The 22,656-nt window shown below is 32.6% G+C and overlaps 1 protein-coding gene across 4 annotated transcripts in view; it reads right to left on the reverse strand.

The window, feature by feature from the left end:
* The window catches only part of Klp10A (kinesin-like protein 10A), a 115,749-nt gene that overhangs the window by 41,401 nt on the left and 51,692 nt on the right, over positions 1 to 22,656 (reverse strand). For all 4 annotated transcript variants that reach the window (XM_085811535.1, XM_085811534.1, XM_085811532.1 and 1 more), the window contains 4 exons: positions 16,770 to 16,836; positions 8,980 to 9,071; positions 2,882 to 3,024; positions 2,442 to 2,513 (listed from right to left, as the gene is read on the reverse strand). In XM_085811535.1, the coding sequence (XP_085667661.1) occupies positions 2,442 to 2,513; positions 2,882 to 3,024; positions 8,980 to 9,071; positions 16,770 to 16,836 (374 nt within the window). The remainder of the gene's footprint in view (positions 1 to 2,441; positions 2,514 to 2,881; positions 3,025 to 8,979; positions 9,072 to 16,769; positions 16,837 to 22,656) is intronic.

Here is a 22,656-nt window from a genome sequence, read left to right on the forward strand (position 1 = left end):
ATGCAATTATTAAGAGAATTAGCTCATCCAGCAAGACTGGGATTTCTTAAAGCATGCATCTCCCACCTTGATTAAGGACAAAAAATACGCTATGTCTTTGCAGTGTCTACAGATGATAACTTTCTGGTCACACATAATCACTGGTTACTATATATAGTGTCATAATTTTGAACGAGTGTCAAAGTGCTAGTAACATTCAAGTTCTCCTTCACCCAGAGTTTAAGGCAAGTTGCATTAGTTTGAGAAAGATGATGCTGACATCCTATTTCTCATCAGGAAGGACCACTCTTTATTGACTTCATGGAACAAAGAACTACAGTGAATAAGTGACATTACAAGGAGATGCTGAATCCACTGCAAAGGTTGACCAAGATGAAAAGATCTTGGATGCTTTCAAATGATATTTTTTCTGATATGATAACACTCAGTCCCCTACACTGCAAAGACTGATAATGCAACTGAAGAGCTGAGCAAATTCAAGCTTCCCTATAGCCCAGATTTTTCATACTGTGATACTCCAGGTTCTGATGTGCTAACAAAAGCTTTGCTTGGGATGATGATTTCAAGTGGAAAATAATATGAAAAAGAGAATTTCCATTTATATGCTTTTAGGATAAATATATAAACAATTAAATTAAATACTTTTGAGAACTATAAAATAATTATTGTTATAGAACTTTTGGCTGATTTTGTTTATTGAATACATTTTAATAACTTTAACACACCTAGCATAAAATACAATGAAATAACTATTAAAAAAAACTGAAAGTTTTCAGAACTTATACTATGCCCAAAGAGGCATAAACCATAAAATTCAATTCAAAAGCAATATCACAAAATAAAAAAAACCACATCTTTAGAATTTCTGATACACAGTCTCGTGTGCTGGAGATAAAAGTGGACCCTGTACGGTGCTGCCATTGCTCGCTTTGTAATCATGAGTTGTAATCATTGAGTTTGTTAATCAAAAATTTGTTAAAAGTGTTACGAAATATGAAATCTATAATAAAACAAATTTCACATTAGGGCTTCCAGAAGCCCATATTTGGTGGAGGTGTGGTGTCTTTAATTATAGCAAAGCACACTAGGGCTATCTGCCTAAGGGCAGGGATGCCTTCGTGGAGGACTTTCTAAGGGAAACTGGCTCGTATACATGTTACACATGGCGAAAACCACGAAAACACCCATGCAGCCAGCCCGTTTGCGGGATTCGAACCTCGGGCCGAGCTACCAGTGTTCAGCGGCTTTACCGCTCAGCCGCTGGTGGGCTATTTGGTGGAGGATTACGTTATTCACAATTTGATGGCTCTAGGTACCTTTTATCAAAATGTGAGATACATTTATGCAGAGTCTCCATTATTTAATTTCTTTTAATATAACACAGGGCGATAATATTTGGTTGCAGCAATTTGAAAAGTCAAACGGACATTTAAAGTTTTCAACACTAAATGCCAAACTAAATTAATAACCCTTTTGGGCTAATGCCCCTTGGGCTAACAATGTAAAAATGTATCTTATAATGTGAAGCAAGTGAAAGAAATATGCACCTTAATCATTCAAAAATATAAGTAGGGATTTTTAAAAAGAAATATCAGATCTAAGGGGAGTATTGCCATTTATTTTCGAAAGATATTTGTAACAACATACTCATACATAACAAAAAAGAAAAAAAATTCTTATGATGCTACATAATAAAACTAAGAAAAATAAGAATTGTACTGGATTGAAAAACATGTACAATTAATATATTTATTGTAATGCAAAACTACAAAGTATGGAGCTTTCTATATTACACTATTTATTTTCAAAGGGATATATTTAAAGAGAAGAATGATCAAAAGCACACTAAGCGGAGAGAGAGATAAGGTCTGACAAAATTTTACAAGGTTTAATGTGGACAAAATAGCCTTGACTGCAATTGAAAACATAAACTGTTTATATTTGAGAGAATGCCTCTACTACCCCCCCCCCTTTTTTTTTTGAAAAAAAAAAAAAAAAAAAATGAAGAAGTTATATTTTCTGACTTCTTAACTAGAGATCTATTTATTATTGTGTTTAGATTTTAAAATCTAAACACAATAAATTTTAGAACTGTAAATTGACTATCAATACAAAAAGAACAGCTTAATTTAGATGATTATATGAGGGAAACCAGAAGAGTCTTAGCTCCATTCCACTTTTCACTTTTGACTATCTTTGAGGAGGAATCTCAGAATTTACAATTACGTTCCGTATTTTTATCTCTTAAGCTGACTTCAATACAGATCAATATATTTTAAGTGCTTTCATTCTGCAAATGCACTAAGTTCACAAGCACCTATGCTTTGCCTAAAATTTGGAATGGCATAAATACAGGAATCATGGATTCATTTTGTACAGTATACCAATTTACATACTCTTTTATATAGGTGGGATGATTAAAATAAATTTATTAATTTTACCTTTTTAAGTTGATCTGAAACACTGCATGTGATCTTGATGAATGTTGATTTGCGGATGTCTGACCAGATGTTCTAAAGTTAAGAAAACACACAAATATGAGATAAGTAATAATTAAACAAAAGTACCCTATAAATATTTTTGACAGAAAACTTTAATACTTCAAACATGAATTAAAACTAAACAAGTATCTATCAGCTGATAAAAGTTACAATAAAAAAACATAATTTAAACTTTCAAATTATATCCAAAACATCTAAATTCTTTAAAAAATATTAAAATTCTAACATGACTACAAAAATTAATACTCTTGTTTTCATAAAATAAAACTCAAGGTCCTTAGGATTTTGGTAAAGTAAGCTTCATTCAGAAAAGGAGTTTTAAAACGGAATAAAATGATAAAAAAGTCAAACAGAAGCATATTAGTAAACATATTACTCACCGAACGCTATTACCATGACTAATGAGATCTAGGACACTTTCTACAGTGTTAACTTCTTTTTCTCTTAAGCCTACAATTTGAACTTGCTGTTTTCCATCTTCGAGAACACGTAGTTTTGCTTTATTATTAAGCAAATCAAAGACCTAGGAAGTTAAGATTTTTGTATGGAAATATAAGGATGACCTTTATTTAAAACTATACAATGAAACGTAACAGAGTTTACAAAGGCATATAAACATGATTTTACATGGAAACTTTTAATTACCCCTCAAAAGTTCTTTTTTCTTCTTTTAAATGAAATAATTTATAGCAATCAACTCAGAAGATTAAAATTAAATATTAAAAAGAAAAATATACACAAATATTTTATTAAATTATATTCCCTTTTTATCAACCTCAATTAAACCATTAATTAGAAAAATTAGATCATTTAAGCAATATTTATATGCAAAAAAGACAATTCTAAAATACTAAAAGAATATGTAATTTAAAATACACTTTTAACACAAAAAGCTGCTCTTCATATCATGTACACATACTTGCCAACCTATGACATTCAAAAATCAGGAGATTTTTCACAATGTTAAAAAGACTTTTTAAATGATAAAAATATAGTTTTTAATAATGAATTAACTTTAAATAGTTACTAAGTCTTAAATGCAAGCAAAACAAAAATACCTTAGACATAAAAACATTTTTATTATTTGCATCATAAAAAAAAAAAAAAAAAAAAAAAAAAAAAAAAAAAAAGACACTTTAATCAGTTTTCATACAAATGTTATGGGCAGTGGCAGATTTTGCTTTCTTTAAGAAAGAAACTTCATAATTTTGTTCATAGCAATTGCTACGTAGGCCTGCTTTCGCTAATAAAAGTTTTTCTAATGTGTCATCACTAATATTAGATCTAAATTTAGTCCTCGTTTTCGCAGCAACACTGAAGATCCTCTCACACTCCTTATTACCATGAGGAACTGTCAAGATGGCCAACATAATTCTAGAGAGTTCACTATATTTTAAAATTCCATCAGCACCTTTCAATTTTCCAATTAAACTCCACTGGGTGTCAATCCTAGCTGATTTTATAACTTCATCCAAGTTTTCTAATTGTAAACTGCAAACTTGCGACTGCAGTATATCAGCAGCAACATCAATATCATCATCTTTCATAACTAAACAAAGTAACACAGGAAATCTGTTCAAAAAGTACCTTATATCAGAAAGAGATGCATTTGCTAGAGCAGAAACATCAGCAACTTTAGCATGCAAAATCACTTCATCGTTGACTGGAAATTTATGTAGTATGTAATTACATACTCGACAGAAGTAACTTTTAACATGAAGATAAAACTTATTTTTGTCTTCTTCTGAATGTTCTTCCACTACTTTTACTTTTTAAATAAAATGTCTTTAAACAGATCATAAATCATTGATTGCAAAACATGTGTGTGTGATTATGGCAAAGCCTCGAGGGCTATCTGCCTAAGGGGAGGGATGCCTTCGTGGAGGACTTTCTAAGAGAAACTAGCTCGTATACACGTTACACATGGGGAAAACCACGAAAACGCCCATGCAGCCAGCCCGTTCGCGGGATTCAACCTCGGACCGAACTACCAGTGTTCAGCGACTTTACCGCTCAGCCGTTGGTGGGCTGATTGCAAAACATGAATTAATGGAATTCTGCTTTGTAGAATTGTGTTAAGAACATTGAACGATGGCAAAATGAATTGTAAAAAAAAGCAAAAAGCTTTGTTAAGGTCCAAAGAAAAAAAACATAAATATTCGTTCTTCATAAGATAAACTTACAGTAATCAGAAAATGTTTCGTGTGTTGAGCAATTTTTTTTTTATTTTGAGAGAAATTTCTATCAGCTTTACGCTTATATTTTGCAGTATTATTTTGAGAACTGCCAGTTCAATTGCTGAATGATGCAGAAATTACTTTATTTTTCTCAAACCTATTTTTAACAATAGAAATAGTAACTACATCTCCATTTACTTTAGGTACTTTATAACTTTCAATAGAGCCTTTTATCTTAACTCTCGAAGCATTTACTTCTTCTTTAAAAAATGCAAGAAGTGGGTTCCATTGATCGAGGATTCTAGATAAGTATTTCTTTAAAGACAGCCAGCGTGTACACACGTGTCAAAATTTTTCTCATTTCAGTATTATGCAGCTGTTGGAACTGTTTCAATTTTCCCTTCTTTCAAGATAATAATAAATATCAACAATGTGTTCATCCACATTTAACGGTAAAGAAGCTGCCCCTTTTTCAGCTAAATTTAAGAGGTGACAGGTGCACCTCATAATCTGCAAATCTGATGCAACACCAGTCTTCAAAAGCCTACCATTACTGGTGCATTATCGGCACCAAGTAAGTGCTAAGCAATTATCCAGAGGGACTGCATTTTCTTTTAAAGTTTTAATAATTAGCTGTGCTATATTAAAGCCTGTCGAATGTCCTTCTAAAGTGGGGACAGAAAGTAAATTGCACTCAATTTCTGAAGACTCTGGATTAAAAAAAGAAACAACAATTGGATACAGTTTTGAATTGGTATTATTGCTTCTATCCGTAGAAAGAGGCAGAACGGAGTTGTTTTAATGCAATCAATAACTGAAGATTTATTTTTCAAACCCATTTCTTTAACAATAGCACGTGTTTTGGTCCTTGCACTTGAGTATTTCTTAGTGATTTCACTATCGGGAAACATTTTTCTAAATAAAGCTGCAGCGTGATCCGATGCATTCAGTGGCAGGTTGTGCTCCAGTAAAAAGGCAGAGAACAGACATTCTGCGTTAATCACTTTTTGGTCTTTTGTTTCCGAAGAAAAATTTAATTTTTCGTTTTTTTCAAAACAACTCATGTTGTCCTTGTGTTTTTGTGTACTCACATGTTTGAGAACATCTGCCCTTCCACCATGCGAAATCGAAAAATCGCAACGACAGATGGTACACATGGCAAATTTATTATATTTCCTTGAAGAAATAATGGAAGGAAAGTCAACTGTGTACGATTTTTGAAACGTGCACGAGTATTTCACCTTTCTCGCAGACATAACAAAAGACGATAATTTCTAAAACTATTTGCCAAAGGCACGTGTACTCACACAACTCAGGACAAGATGAACGAAATAACTAAAGAACATCCAAATAACGGCCAACGGCCTTGAGCTTGCTTTGTGCTCATTGGCTAATATATGCCAGATGACACGCAGTGGAGCTCGATGCCCACTGGAGAACTGGAGAACAATGTTTCTGGATACGTATGCTGTCACTCACAAAGCAGAAATTCTCATCTGATTCCCAAGGTTTTATTTCAGATATAATCTAGAGAAAATTCAATTGCTTTCAGACGTCCAAAATCACTTTTTTTTGTTCATATAACGAAATATTAAGCCAAGTTCCATAAAAATCGTGAGAAATATTAAGAATAAGAAAAAGTCAGGAGAAATACAGTCAAAAGTCGTTAATCCGGACTCGTCGGGACTTCGGCGATTCCGGATTATCGATTTTTCCGGATTATAGATCATCAGTTTAAATCTGGTAAAATGGCATGCAGAAATTATAAAAGTAAAAATATGAAACCGTAATTTACGAAATAAAGAACAATTATGATCTAAAGGGTATCAAAATTGACAAAAGAAAAGCTTAATATTTATTGGTTTACTTTATTAAACATTTCTTTCAATGTAAGTTGTTTCAGTTGCTTCGTTTTTTATGTGATAATACATTCTCTTTAATTCTATAAACAGACATAATTTCTTGTTCAGTTACAAAGGTCCGCTGTTCAAGTCCTATAATTGCTGTGTCGAGAATACCGACTAATTTGTCAATCGAAATTTATTCATTTTCAATAAACTCTGTCACTTTCTTCGCTATCGGAAGCGAATTATAATGACGAGGCATTTGATTTAAATCATATCAAAGGCGGAGTACATTGAGATGAAATACTACATTGAGTAAGCAATTATAAGCCAAATAAAATAAAAACATCTGCCCTCAAGATAAGGATAGTGCTGATAAATCAACTTCCAATTCATTGCACACTGCCGCAGCAGCGTTAAAGATAAACAAAGTTTAGATAAACAAACAGCAGCCCCGTTAAAGATAAACAAAGTTTAGATAAACAAACGCCTTTATCCATTTTTTGTTTAATGGACTCCGAAAGATACTTTTGCTTTGTATATCCTTTACATATTAGTAAATATATATCGGAAATTCTATTTGACATAATCGAAAGTTCAAGCTTACTTTTATAAAATTGCTCTAACAGTCTGCAAAAAATAATAATCCGGATCCAATTTGAAGATTAAGGAACAACGCAATCTGCAACATTAACTGAAATAGATAATTAGATAATTTTAGCTTAGCTTATCCCGTCCGTTATACATTAAACGCGCATTCGTAAATGTATTTTGCGCACGCGCACACGCAAATTCGCAGCGGTAAAGGTCTTACGCGCATGCGCCAACGCGACGCATGCGCAGAAAGTTTGTAGCTTTGAGGTCCGGATTATGGGTGTCCGAATTAACGACTTTTGACTGTATATTGTAAATCGGGTTGGCGGGAGAGCGGTCGAAAATCGGCAGAGTTGGCAACTCTGTACAGAAAGTACACATGGCAGAATTTACAAATACAATATACAGAAGACAGCATTTTATATAATCAAGGTTAGTGTTATCATTCAGATATCATTAAATTGCTGAAGTCCCACCTGTTTACATTAGAAATCATAGAAAATATATCGCTTATTGTGACCAACAATTTATTTAATACGATCAAAATATATAATAATTTTTTAAAACTAAAGTTGCAAAATTGATTACAAAAATTGACAAGTAATAAAGAATTGTTGCCAAGTAAGGGATTAAGTTCCCATACAGCTTAGTTCAATATCAGTCAATCATTTTTTCTTTTGAGGGGGAGGGGAACCTTACTTTTCAACAACTCTGTCAATTTTCAGGGCAATCAGACAACTTCTCATTTCCAGTAGTTATTATTATTATTTTCAGAATACCCACCTCCTAAAAAGAATATAATTCAGAGACATTTAGTAAAAGTAAGATTACTTTTTTTTTTTTTAAATTAACTAATTTAAAATTTTACATTAGCGAGTTCTCTCCTAAAGAGGAATATCCTAGTATAGGGGTACAGCACCCGTCAATTAATTTCCAGAAACATTATGAACAGGTTGTAAATTAACTTTTACATTTTCCTAATTAAAATGGTGTGAAAGTACCCATTTATATGTTCCTAGTTATATTTATACTAAATTAGTTAAATTCCATTACTAATAAAAAAAATTTCTCCCTCATCATTTAATGCTATTAAAAAAAAAGGTGATCACATTAAGCAGCACCTTAGTGTAAATAAAATAAGACTGTGGAACTACATATGTACTTTTAATAATTCAGAATTAAAATTATATTAGAAAAGGTAATTTTATCATGTCTGCAATTCAGTAAATTTTTTTTTCCCTAGCCTTTCCTTCACTGTTATATTTAAATAAGCCCTTTCTTGATCCTTTTTTTGGAAATCACAAAGCAAATAGTAAAAGCTTTTGAATCATTACAATTTTTCACATTACTGGGAAAAAGAGTTCTTTTCATGTTTAGGGAGAAATCATTCATCTGAGCCAATTTATGGAGATTATAATCTGCAACCGAAATGAAAGTTATGCTCATCCACCAAAAGGGCTACTTTACTTACACAATCTACTCAGTTTTCAAATGCAAATATAGTACGAAATAAACTTTTATTTGCGCTGCTATGATTTCTGTTTAAGCAATGACTTTTTGAAAAGCACTGATAAAGGGTTAACTAAAGAAACACAGTGTTATGTCAAAATTACCCACAAAAACATTTAGCATAAAACTACAAAAAACAGTGAATGACATTTTAAAATCATACAAAGCCATAGAAATCAAAAAATTAGTATTCCACTTTTTTTACAATCTCCAGATTTATTTCCAATTAATCTTGGGTTAATAGGGAAGAAATTATCTCAGACAGAGAGTATCTTGAAACATTTATATAAAAGTAATCTTCATATTAAAAAGTGCAGTGAAAAATGTACAAGATTTTAAAATGAAAAGACATACCTTGCCACTATAAATTTCAAAAAAACTACAGCCGACAGTAAAGCCTTCATGCTTATATTGTGGACTGTTGAGAAGACTGAATACTTCTCGAGCTAAGATCAAAACAAAATGTATGCATCAGAAATAAATCTTAATGAAAGAAGTTAAAATCATATATAAAGAAACACATAATGTAAGAAGTTGTTTTTCTTATAATTTTTAAAACAAAATGTATGAATCTTAGTTACTTTTGAATTAAAAATTTTAAAGTTTTTAGTAAAACATAAAAATGTTTTCAATTCATAACGATCCCACTTATTAATTTGTAATATTTTCAAATTTGCACATTTTCTTTTCCTATATATTATACTTTATTAAAATAGCAATCTTTAGCAGAGATCATATTTCTTTACATATCGCATATCAAATTTATGCTAACACTTAAAACTATATAATAATTTCATGTAAATTGTTATACCGCATGATTTATAACTATGCATATAAAATCTTGATCAGAATTATTAACCTCCATCTCCCCAAAAATGTAACTATCACATTTTTTCTCCTCAATGTAAAACTGGTTCTCATTAAATGCTTGATACATACTATATTTAATTACATTAAACCACAAACATGCACGCTGGGTAAAAAGGACCAACACGATTAAACAAACTTTTCTCAAAGCGCACATATTTCACGCAACTTGTGGAGGTCCAGCGTAGTCGTGTCTTAGGTTGACCTCTTATGTTTACAAAGTTTTTTCATTGGGGCTTTATTCAGAGTCTTGATTTTGATGTGATTGGGTCTTTTAGACACAGCGAGCCTATTTGTGTTACTACACTGGTATGCAAAACTTAAGCAGCAGCAGGGTTTTTTGCCATAACACCATGAGAAATCAACTGAGAGACATGAAATGCAGAAATGAAGGAGAGTATTATGTACATAAAGGATAACGAAAGCATCTGAGCTGAAAAAGGAATACAATGCATGCGGTATGGAATCAAACAAAAACAAACAAGCTTTATTGAACGCATAGTATCGTGACTCATGATTGTCTACCCAAGAGGAAGAACAACAAGCAGATGTTCCTTAATATGGGATATGCCCTCCCCTCACTGCAATGGTTGCTTCGCACCGTCTTCGCATACTCAGAACCAACTGGTGCAACATTTCTTGCAGTAGGAGTGCCCATTCCTCAATCAGCATCTGTTTGAGTTGTTGGGTGTTCTCTGGAGGATGTAAGCGTGCTGCAATGCATCTCCCCAAAGCATCCCACACACGTTCGATGGGATTTAACCCCTTCGAGTCGGGTAGCGAAAACGCGCGCTTATCGCGGAGGCCGGCAGTGTCTTCCGCGAGCGTCTCTCCAGGGCCGGGGGCTTTTTTGCTACTAAGCCTAAATCCATGAAATTTCCGAAGTATCAACGCATTGTTTAATAATGCTCTATAGAGTATTTAAATGGCTTATGCTTTATAGATATTTATATATATATACTTTAATTACCTTATTTCTTGTTTAAATGCATATTTTACACATTTTATTTTAATTACTCACCATTTTATGACTTTTAACATTATACATCTGAAAACTAAATATATTACTTAAAATTCTCTTTTCGTATGAAAAATTTTAAAACAGGGATCAGGGTTGCCACTCAAACAGGAGAATGAAATTCCCTGACTTTTCCAGGTTTTCCAGGTATGTTTCGAGAAAATTCCAGTCTATCCGCGTAATGTACGTTGGCTGTGCTAAGAGGTAAATTAATTATCGTATTACTTGTACTGTGTAGCAAATTCACTTAATTATTCAATAAATCTCAGAGGACATTTATTCTTAATTATTCTTGGTACACTTTGTTTGATAATTTTGTTTACTTTTCCACTTAAGAAACTTCATAAAATTTAAGATATATACATTGGATAACAACTGTACGTTTTATTTAATTATTACTCATGATCATCACCAGTTCAACATGAGGCTAATCCGGTTCTTATAAATCACAACGCAATGCTAAAAGTTAGGTTAGATTTTAGGTAAATTTAATTTGTGTGAGGTGTCTTCTTAAAAGGCACCTTAACACTTGAAAACACAAATATAATTATAAAAGGAGTTGTTTTCTCCACTGAAGATTGAGATTAGAATCTCCCAATCTGGAATAAAATAAGGCTTTTTTTGCAGACATTCTGCAGCTAAATGAAAGAAAGAAATCTATTTAATGATATCTTTTTACTAAATTGAGGTATTTTATATTTATTTCGCAGCATACATAAGGAAAAAATATGTGCATTAAATTTCGTGATGTCATCATACTGCTAGAATTAATTTCAGGATTATGCCAGAGAAAATTTCTTGAAATTTGGAAATATTATTTACTAATGATAAATAAATTTAGAGGGAAAAAGCAACATTAAATGATATGAATAACATAAAAATAAAGATAATTGCTTAAAATTGAATTAGAATAATCAACGATATTTTAGCGAATATAGTTATATTACATGGTTTGCCTAGATGACTGATTACTATTTTTTTTTATTTTACTGCAAAATGACAAGGTATTTATTAAAAAGAAAAAAAAAAAAATTGCGGTAAAATCCTAGTATACGGTACAGCCTTTGCACGATTTTGAAAACTGTCGCCAAGAACAAAATGACTCGTTTACTGCTCATCATCATGTCGCCAAATCCCGCTGTACCATACATGGAGATTATTCTAACCAAAGAATGTCTATGTAAAGAAGAAAAGGTTCCATACACATAAATGCTATTACGCGGCTAGAAAGCGGAGGGAAAATTTGCCAAGGGATTTGGCAACGGAATCTGCCGACCAGAATTTCCCTCTCCGCAATGTGTACAGGAAATTGAGAAGCACGTGTTAAGAAGAAACGTTTTTTGACAAAAAAGAAAACTACGAAAATCCATTTTTAAATTATTGCGAAAAATCCAAGAAGAAACTTTTTCTCCAAGAACGTTTTTTCTTGGATTTTTCGCAATAATTTTAAAAACGGATTTCCGTAGTTTCCCCCCCTCAAAATAACTAATCCATGAATTAATTTACTTGCGCCAAAAGATATTTTCTTTTCCTTTAGATTAGAGTTTAAAGAAATTTTAAACGATATTCATTTTATGAATTCTTGATAACGTGACCTTCGAACTTCGACACCGGTTTCGAGCTTTGGCGACATATATATCGCGCACGCACAGCTGTTTCCCTCTATGATGCAACGGAGCCACGTCTGTTGCAGAGAGATTTTCTTTCTTTACAATACATATTTTTTGATTCTAACCTTCATGGTACCGTATACTAGGATTAAACCCATTTTGTTTTATACGAGGACAGGTACTTTCTTTAGTTCATGCACTGCACATGCAATTCTCGAGGTTACTGGAAACCAAAAGTTGTGGGAAACTTGATTTGCCTTTCTAAAAGACAATCAAATTGGAGCTGCGAAAATTGGCTCCATGCCAGCTGCCCGAATGACACTCACGTGATACACAATTCGCCAAAAAAGTGATCTCTTCCGACGTCGGCGCAAAACTCGCCTTTTTTTGGCGGGATCGTTGTATGAAATTCCCTGACTTTTCCAGATTTTGACTAAAACACTTAAATTTCCCGACTTTTCCCTGAATTTTTTGGTCAATTTCTGAATTCCCTGACTTTTTCCGGTTTTCCAGGTAGCGTGGCAACCCTGAGGGATCTACACACAGTCCTACGTTACATTCCTTGAACTCGTAATAACTCATTTGCCGTTTTGGAGGATTTTTCCGGGAATGTGAACAAATGAAGCATTGTCGTCTCATTTTCTTATCAGTCTCTTCTGAACAAAGTTTTGGAAAATGTCTTTCAGTTAATCTTTCAGAATCAATATCAGAATCAATATCTGAAATATTTTGCATCATTTCTGCTATTTCATGCTCTGTTAAACATTTTCGACGCTTCGACATTGAAATGGTAAAAACAGAAAGAATTCACGTCTAACAAGATCTAATTATTTTCTAAAAACTGAACTGTGAACCGAAATACTCAACGCTTTAGCGCATATAAAACTTCTACTTACAGTAAACAACTACCACGTGCGAATAAAAGTGCGATTTAAAGAGACGTCATAAATCACGCCATTCGGAAACATTTAGTTCCCCGTTTGTTTATATAATCAAAAACACGTGTATGTGAGTCATGCTTCTCTCATTTTGAGTAGAAGGTCTAATGCACACGTATCTGAAACCATATGGACATACAGTGCCATCTTGTGGCAGAAATTATAGTTTGAAAAACGTTCCAAGGTACTGGCACAAATACGTGACAGTCGGTAGTAAACGCAACAATGCTCTGGCACGCCTGCATGTCGGCCGGTAGATAAATGTGTTCGTTGCTGGCACGTATACGTGACAGTCGGCGCGAAGGGGTTAAATCTGGCGAGTTTGCTGGCCAATCCATTCAAGTGATATCTTCCCTTTCCAGTAGCTCCTCAACAGCAAGAGTCCGATGTGGCCGTGCATTGTCATCCATAAAAATTAAGTCTGGGCATCTCGGAACAGACGCACCTGGGGAAGGAGTACCTCCTCACAATAGCGATCCCCGGTTACAGACCCTCTGTCGAAAACGTGGCGCTCAGTTCGCCCGTTCAGCATAATGTCTCCCCAGACAAGAACTCCAGGACCATCGTTACGGTGTCTTTCCTTGATGTTACTGGGATAAAACCAGGTTCAGACCTCTCTGCAAATCAAAACGTGTTGAGAATCGCTTCTGGTACTGAACCGAATGTCATCCATAAAGAGGACACGACTCCACTGATCAGTTGTCCAGTTTTTGTGCTCTCTGCACCACTGTAAATGGTGGCGAACTTTCAATGGGAGGCAGCGTTCAGGACGGTGGGCGAATAGGCCCCCTTTATGAAGGTGCCTGGCCACAGTAAACTGTGACACTTGTCGCCCTGTTGCTGAGCAATGGCGCTTGCTGGCCTCTTTTCGCCTGCAGTACGATATATCGGTCATCCCCCGCAGTTGTCGTCCTCGGGCGGCCACCACCAACCTTTCTAACAGCTGTACCTGTGGTTTGGAATGCTTTCCAAACGCGTGAAACGACACTTTTGTTGATTCCGAACTCTGCAGCTACACTAGTGACAGTACATCCCTCCTCCAGCTCTCCAATCATTCTTGCACGTGTGAAGTCGTCCAGGTGATTTCTTCTAGCCATATTTCACGAACTGACTCACTGGCACTTGCAGCAAATATGTTGAATTGTGTTTCTGCCCTTCCTTTTATTCTAGTGTTGAGCTGCACGCGCCGACATCACGCGTTTTATGTATGCTCACGTCGCCTCTGACGTTTTGTTCCTGATATTTGCATATGCATGACGTTTTTACTGACTTATGTGTTCATTGTACTGATCTCCAGACCTCCTTTTCTGCAACTTCATGGCTATCTGCTATTTTACATTGTTGCTTAAGTTTTTCACACCAGTTTATTACATAGTTGATTTGTGATATTATAGAAGAAAGTGGCAAAAATGTCACGTTATTCATCTTACAACGAAGAAATGTTGCAAAAGGTATCGGAGGTATCAACTGCCGAAGAACCTATTGAAGAAAATGAGGATGGAAGTGATTATGAATTTTTAATTCACATGATTTTGATTCAGACAGTGATAATAGATTCTGAAAATGAGAGTGAGAAAGACATAATTACTTTTTGGGGGGGGGAAGAAGAAGAAAAAAAACATATAAATAATACAGTGTTGGTCCAGCAAAAAAGCACAGAAAAATGAAAATGCGCTCTGCCGAATGTGAAAAATATATGTATTTGGAACACACAAAAACACCTTCTTCAATGTGCTGCTCACATTTGTTGTTGCATTTTCCTCTGTGTCTATAGTGCTAATAAAGAAAAATAAGAATTGATACAGAGTAAAGAGTATCGATACAGTACTATTTTTTTTCCTATGCTAATAAATAATTAGATTTTCTATTCCTTTAAGAAATTTCCTTTCATAAAACCATTTGGGGAAATTAAAAATTTGATAATAAAATTTATTATTGACATAGATGTAACATTTTTTCCGAATATTACAACATTTTCTTCAAAAAACAAGAACCGGTGCATGCGCTTGTGTGACTAATATATGTGTGCACTCTCGTGGTTTAATACTGTGATACTTAAAAAATTTTTAAAAACAAAATTAAAATAGAAAAATTTTTTGGTAGAAAAAAGATAAGCACTTATTTTAAAAGATCATGCAAATTTCAGATGAGTTAGTCCCGAGACAGAATTCACTATGCAACCACTGTCTCATGATAAAATCTTACAGTGAAGGTGATAATTACATCACTGCTGCCTTGGTATATGTGCTCATTAATGACCTTAGGGATTAAAAAGAAGTCTGCAGTGTAGAAAACAGATATGGTACTGCTCAGGAAAAAGTGCACTGATGATCCCAGAGCAGATATTTGGATGCTTTCTGGTGAGAGTACTGATTGGTTGCCACCCCACTTCTAGCATTTGTCTTTTATGATACCAGTGGATAAAAATATGATTAATCATTGAACTTCAGCCTGTGCATTATGAATGTGACTGACTTTTGCAATGGTGGGCTGCAGCCCTATAAATGATGTATCAAGTTGCACCCCTTTGGACAATCTGGAGCATGTCAGGTGCCACAGTAGCATTTTTGATGTCATTTACAATTTTTTCCTGGAGCTGTGTGTCCTTATTATACCCAAATTATTAATGTGGGGCTTAGCATCAGTTTGTTTCACTGTAACTGTCTCTTGAGCCCACCTTTTAGAGAGAGGCTGATAACCACTGCTGCCTTGGTGTCCTTAAAAGAGGCTTAATATTAAATAATACTGACTGTAGTATCTTTTACAATAATACCTAAAAAGATCTTAAGTGTTGAACTAATACAAGGGAAAAGTGCATTTATGTCAATATTTGGATTTGTTTTCTAGTGCAAGGATTGGAAGTACAAGAAACTGGTCACTGAGCTACCACAGACTTCCTATTTGCCATAGTTTATTTTATGATAAAGTTTATATACTTCTACAGGCAAATATACTGCTTCTTTCAGTGAAAATTAAAAAGGTTCCTAAACTAAAAAGATAACATTTACATGGAAATCATTAGGAAAATTTTAATTTCAAGAAGACCACTACAAAAAAGGAAATAAGAAAAGAATGACACAGCTTTGTATTGCTGACTTCCCTCAATTCCTCATAATTACACTGGACTTACAAAGCAATGTATCTGTAAAAGCTTTTACATTTGAAAAATAAGCAAGAAAATCAAGGCTAATTTATATATTATTGAAATTCATTTGACTGATGGAAAAAAACCACAGTAATGGCAAAGTGTTGGTATTTGAGATAAAAAAGAGCCAGGTTTTTGAATTGTGAGTAACTATTCTTTTTGTGCTATATTTTCAAACAAAATTTAATTTTCTTGAAGAAAGGTATAAAATAAACTTTTATTGATGAGAGGGAAAAAAGAGGAAAACATATGCTGCTTTGGCAAAATATGTAATTCGCAAAATTTATGAGCAATGCTATTCAATAACATGCATGATGCATTTTTTAATTTAACATGCCCTACTTCAATAAATATAAAATATATACACTATAATTTGAGACAAATATTGAAAGATTTTATACTACTAAAAACTAAAATTAACAATATCTTTATTTTGGAGAGGGAGAGACAAAAAAACTGAAGAGTAAACTAATTTCAAAGCATATATGTTACAGAAGTGAAGCTATAATGACAAAAAATGAAATGGAAATAATAGTAATAAGTGTTAAAACATGCAATTCACTTACTTGATAAAGCATAAATGCCTTTGCTACAGTCTTGAGATGATTTAGTAATAAAATCACCTGCCATTGTCTGAAAATTTTGAAATAGTTAACAATTATTCATCTTGATATCAATATAATCACATTTTTCGAACATACTTTATTATGAACAGAAGTGCATCAGATAATAAACTAAGTACTATGTAATAATGCTGTAAGCATTTCTGATGTTAATTAAATAATGTTTCTTAGTGCTGTAGACCACCATTTCTGAATGTGATTCACAGACGAAAATAAGTCCTCGATCCCCCCCCCAAAACCAATTCAAATTAACTGCATATACCCCACTGCAATTGAAATCCTCAGAGTTTGGAAATTACACATGGTAATTGTCTATCATATCTCTTAAACCTGACAATTTGTGAAATGTATTATTAGTGTGTATTTTACTTACAGACTTCGCACTTGATCTTGGGGAAAGGAGGGAAAGGGATTTAAAGAACTATCATTGTGGTACTTCTTACCAGCATATATCCAAACATACAAGTAGAATAATTATGCATGAATTAGCATCAAGCTCATTCACCTCATTAATTTTGGTACCAATATTTACTCTAATTTCAGTTAACAAGATAAAAATTATCTAAACTCTAATAGTCAGTTTACTACTCAAACAAATATAAATTGTCTTCTGTTAACCTAATTACTTAATACCAATGTGAAATTAAATGAATTTTGATTACTTGTATTCTAAAAATACAAAATATACTGGTACAAACATACGATAAAAAAACTGCTTTTGAAAGGCAAAAGAGTAAGGCGATCTGCAGAACATTTATAAAAGTGATACCCACTTAAAAAAATTTGAGAAATTATGCTGTAGACTATTTCTTAATGCACATAAAGTACACTACAGATTTTGTTGATACACACATCTGAAATAGGACAAGTCTAATGATCAGATAATTCCAGCTGTTGAGAGGTTTACACAATACTGAATAGTAATTCACTACCCCCCTCCAGAAATTTAATTTCAACAGGCAGAACTGTGATAAATTCAATCTTCAGATATTTGTTTTACAGTAGAACTCTCAGTACTTTGAGACAGACTAATGTAATACAACATCCTTTATCTTCAAAGAAACTAAAATAATCTTCGCCACAGGGAGCACTGCTATTTAAATAAACAAAATTAATTAAAAAAATAAGCATCAATCTGGCAAAAGGGAGAAATCAAATAAATGAAAGAGACAAGATTTTAAAATTAGGGAAAAAAGAGGATTAAGTTGAAATGATATATCAAAACAAATATATTTCAACACACGTAGACAGTTTTAAGGAAATCTAATTTGTCAACTGAATAATTTTATGAAAAATGCACAATGCTCTTGCCGGGACTGTAACCTCGACCCTCTCGAATATGCGCTGAGTGTGCTGACTATTACACCACGAAGGTGTGCTAAGAAGGTGGAAGAAATACCTTTTATACTCCCCCTTTTAAAGGGCGAATCCTGGTGGTGGAGAATCATCATCCAACAACTTTTTTTTAGTTCAGGTGCCACTGTAGGGACATTAGGTTATTTTGAAGCATGAAAAATTATCAATGCCCTCACGGGGACTTAAACCTCTAGAATACGCACCGAATTTGCTGACCACTGCACAACGAAGCCATGCTAAGAAGGCGCGAAAAATACCTTTTAAGTTAAAAAAATAATTAATAGACCGGAATTCCAGGAGAGTTTTATTACCAAACCATTAAAACTTTGCATAGCATTTTCATGTTACTAATTTTTTTATTCCTATTGCTTGCACATTTTTATAATGGCACTTCATTTCAAAACTCTCGACAGGATGTGATGCACTAGCAATATGAACAATACAGAGAATAGTGCTATAAATTCCTTTTTATCACATTTTATTACATTATTTAAAGTTAGATCACACTTTGAATATTAAAATACAAAATTTCATAATTAGTTAATGTTAAAATTTAGATAGATTATCAAGAATAGTTAGTTTTATTTATACTTCACAGTACAGATGTAAATTAAGATTAAATCAGAGATTAAAGATATTTTTATTACACAGATATTTTGGAGGTTTTCTTTCACAAGTAACATATTTTCAAATCAATTTTTCTTAAAGCACTTTCCATAATAGAATGTCTCTTTTGGCTGACAATTCCACATGTTTAGATAAAATTAAATAACCATATGCTTTACTACAGTATAAACAGCAAAAATCAGCCTTATATCTTTGCTATTACTATTTCAACTCAATAATTAAATTATAGATGGAAAATAATTATAAAAATAATATTTGAATAGCCAGAGTTACAAACTAAGCTTATATCCATTACATTTTGTAAAGCATTGCTCTATCCCTATCTTTAATAATGCCATTATGAGCACAAAAGCTGAATGTGAAAATAAAAATGCATGTGTATCGACAAAATGATTACGGAGACCGATTAGAAATGCTACTGTTATGTAAAAATCTATAAAAAATTATTTTTTAAACAAATATATTATAAAATTAAAAGCACAAGTCAAAATATACGATATCTTAAAATTTAATTCAGACACAGAAATGCTTGCAGCAGTATTAATTTAAGACTTTCTTATACATATAATTCATTAAGAGACAATAATTAAATCTTGAAAGAGGCCACCCAGGCTTGCTTGGGGTTATTCTTTGCACATTTGAAAAACATGAATGTAATTTAATTATTTTGTCTTACCTTGAATAAATAGTGCATGACAATCAAATTCATATATTTATTATTTTATATTTATTTTTTTTACTTTTTCTTTTCTTAAGTTATTTTATTTTATTTTGTCATTTTTATGTTTGATTTTTTAAGATTGGTCCAATTCGCCTTTTGTGTCGAGTTTCTTTTCAAAATATTGTATTTTCTACAAGCATAAACTTATTATTATTTGCATTCTTTTATGCATGCACCTATATGAACCGTATTAACTCGAAAACATGTCAACCTTTTCCATTTTAGGATAAATTTTAATAAGTAATAATCATGCTGTTACAAAATCCAGTAGCAATATAATATACTAATGTTCTAAACAAAAGTTTAAAAAATCTGATGATGCCAACACATGACCTCCTACCAATTCTATGTTTTAAATAGCAACAAGCTTTAACCTTTTAACTGTCATGCCCGAGATTATCTCGGGCATAGCACTAGTGTTCGAAAATGTCACGCCCGAGTATTACTCGGGGTAATTTTTTTTTGAGTGCATCGTATTGTTATACCGAAATATATATCGGGAGACGTTTATTTCGGCTTCATCTCTTTGTCAAACCCGACTGTATCTCGGGAAAAGTTAATGTGCGCTCAGTTCAATAGATGACAGCACTTTACTGAAGATTTCACAGGTTAGAAGTTATTTGGTTCAAGGTGCATGGGATCTTTTTGTTGTAAAATAGCGTCCAGTTCTTTGAAACGTTATATAGATGATTTAGATTCTTCAACCGAAGATGAAGGATGTGTGTTTGATGAGCAGTATTCATGATACTTCCATGGTCAGCCTCAAAAATAAAAAATGGAGATATACTCAAGCTGAAGATTGTTTCTAATTACGGTCTAACTATGGGTGGTGTAGATTGCTGTGATCAGGAAATATCTTTTCATCCAACAATCCGAAAACGTCACATAAAATATTATAAAAAGATACTTTTACATTTACTAGACAAGGTACTCTGGAACTCATATTTGCTCTATAAAAATGTAGTTGGGAAACGTATTACATTTTTAGAATTTCGAATCCAAGTTGTAGAAGAGCTTTTACATAAATGTGATGATGCAGCTTCTGGACAAAAGAATGTTGGCAAACCACCTACAATAGATAACCCTGCCCGTCTTACTGAACGACATTTTATATCCCATTTTCCTCCTATTCCTGCGAAACGTGAGCCGACAAGATAGTGCAAAGTGTGTTGTTCGAAAAAGGATAAAAATGGGGAAAAGATAAGGAAGGAATCACGATTCTGGTGTAGTGATTGTGGAGTTGGTTTGTGCTTGGAAAAGTGTTTCCAGTTGTACCACATAAGACTGAATTACTGAACTACTAATAGGTATTCACTTACATTTATTTATGTTTTAGAAAATAGTTAATTTTTTTTCATTTTTAGAAAATAATGCTCCACTAGAAGCGAACTTTGCAACTGCCATGTTGAGTGACAGCTGCCTCAAAGAAAATATGCAGTGGCTACAAAACTTTAAAAATTTTACCCATGTACGTCAAAACATTGATTTTTAACTACTTAATTATATTTTATTTTGTACTAAACATTTGGTTTTTGCAATAAAAAAATTTGACAATTTGTGTACCCAAATCATCAAAATAACTTGACAGTTAAAGGGTTAAGTAAAGTATCATTTCCAGTTGATCATTTGTAAAATAAATAGAAATATCTATAACATAAAATGTTGGATTATATTTTACTAGATATAATTAGCTGCTATGTAAAAAATGGTTTTCTAAATTAATATCAATGTAATAAAGAATTTATTAATTTATTTTTATGAAAAACTGTTATTTATTGGGCAGGTGGATTTTTTTGTAAAATAAATAGAAATATCTATAACATAAAATGTTGGATTATATTTTACTAGATATAATTAGCTGTTATGTAAAAAAGAATTTATTAATTTATTTTTATGAAAAACTGTTATTTATTGGGCAGGTGGATTTTTTTTAGCTGGTTTCTAATTTAAAGAAAGTTAAATTATGATATCTCTACATATAGTAAAACAAAGAGTCTGTGTGTGTGTCTTTCATTCGCGCTGCGCGTAAGCTAATAGACACATGGCTACGAAATTTGGTATATAGGTGCATCTAGACAAGAGCCAGTGCACCTCGAAGCGATTTTTTCGCAATTCGAATTAGAATTTTTTTAATTTTATGTTTTGTGACGAAATCGCGTCATTTTCAGACATAATAAGCTATAGGAAAGCGAGATTTTACTCTACACACTCCATTTTCACATCGTCATGAAACATAGGCACTTAGCTATTTTACGAACTTAAAATAAATTTCGTGTTTCAATAAATCGATTCAATACGAATTTATTTCACAAAGTGAGCTTAACACCTTTTCAATGGGATTTTTTCTAAAAACGTTTATGTTTAAAAATGTACAATTTATTTTTCTTTGATTTTTGAACACGTTAAACTTTCATCCTTGCAACTGCTTATACAAAAAGAATTTTAGAAAAATGATAATATTTTGATTTTTAAATGAAGCTTCCGAGTACACTTCTCACGTCTTTACAAATGTGATCAGGGTTCATAGCCACATTTTAGTTAAAAAAATAAGCACCTATAAGCACTTTTCAAGCACATTTTAAGGAAAAAATAAGCACCTGTCTAATTACATTATACATAACTGTAAAACCTTAAAAAAAAAATTAGACTCGTAATTTAAAATATGAGCAATGCAATATTTATTAAGAGAATGAGCATTACTTCAACAATGGAAAACAATTAACTTTTTTTTAAAATTTTAAATGACAGTTCAATTTACAGAATTAGTTTACAATGAGAGAAAAAAAAACTATGCAGAACTAAACTATATTACAAAATTTAATGATGATATTTCAGTTGAAAATATAGAAAATAAATAATAATAAGCCATATTAATTGTATTCGTTTGGCACCTAATAATAAATACAATTTATTTTTCCACTCATATTAATATTTAAATAATTTAACTTAAATCAAAATTCTGAACATTTTCTAAATTTTCATTGAGTAACAGTTTTCCCTTAACATATATCCCAAGCAAAGTAATTTAAGTAAAAAAGAGGCACATTTCTGAAATCAGAAGACGGAAATTGCTTCATTCAGTCATCCTTTAGCAGTAAAAGCTTAACTATCCCGCATACTCGGAAA

The sequence above is a fragment of the Stegodyphus dumicola genome, chromosome 2 (genome assembly GCF_044657685.1).
Source record: "Stegodyphus dumicola isolate Sdum_Otavi_A_Nest chromosome 2, ASM4465768v1".
Lineage (NCBI taxonomy): Eukaryota > Metazoa > Arthropoda > Arachnida > Araneae > Eresidae > Stegodyphus > Stegodyphus dumicola.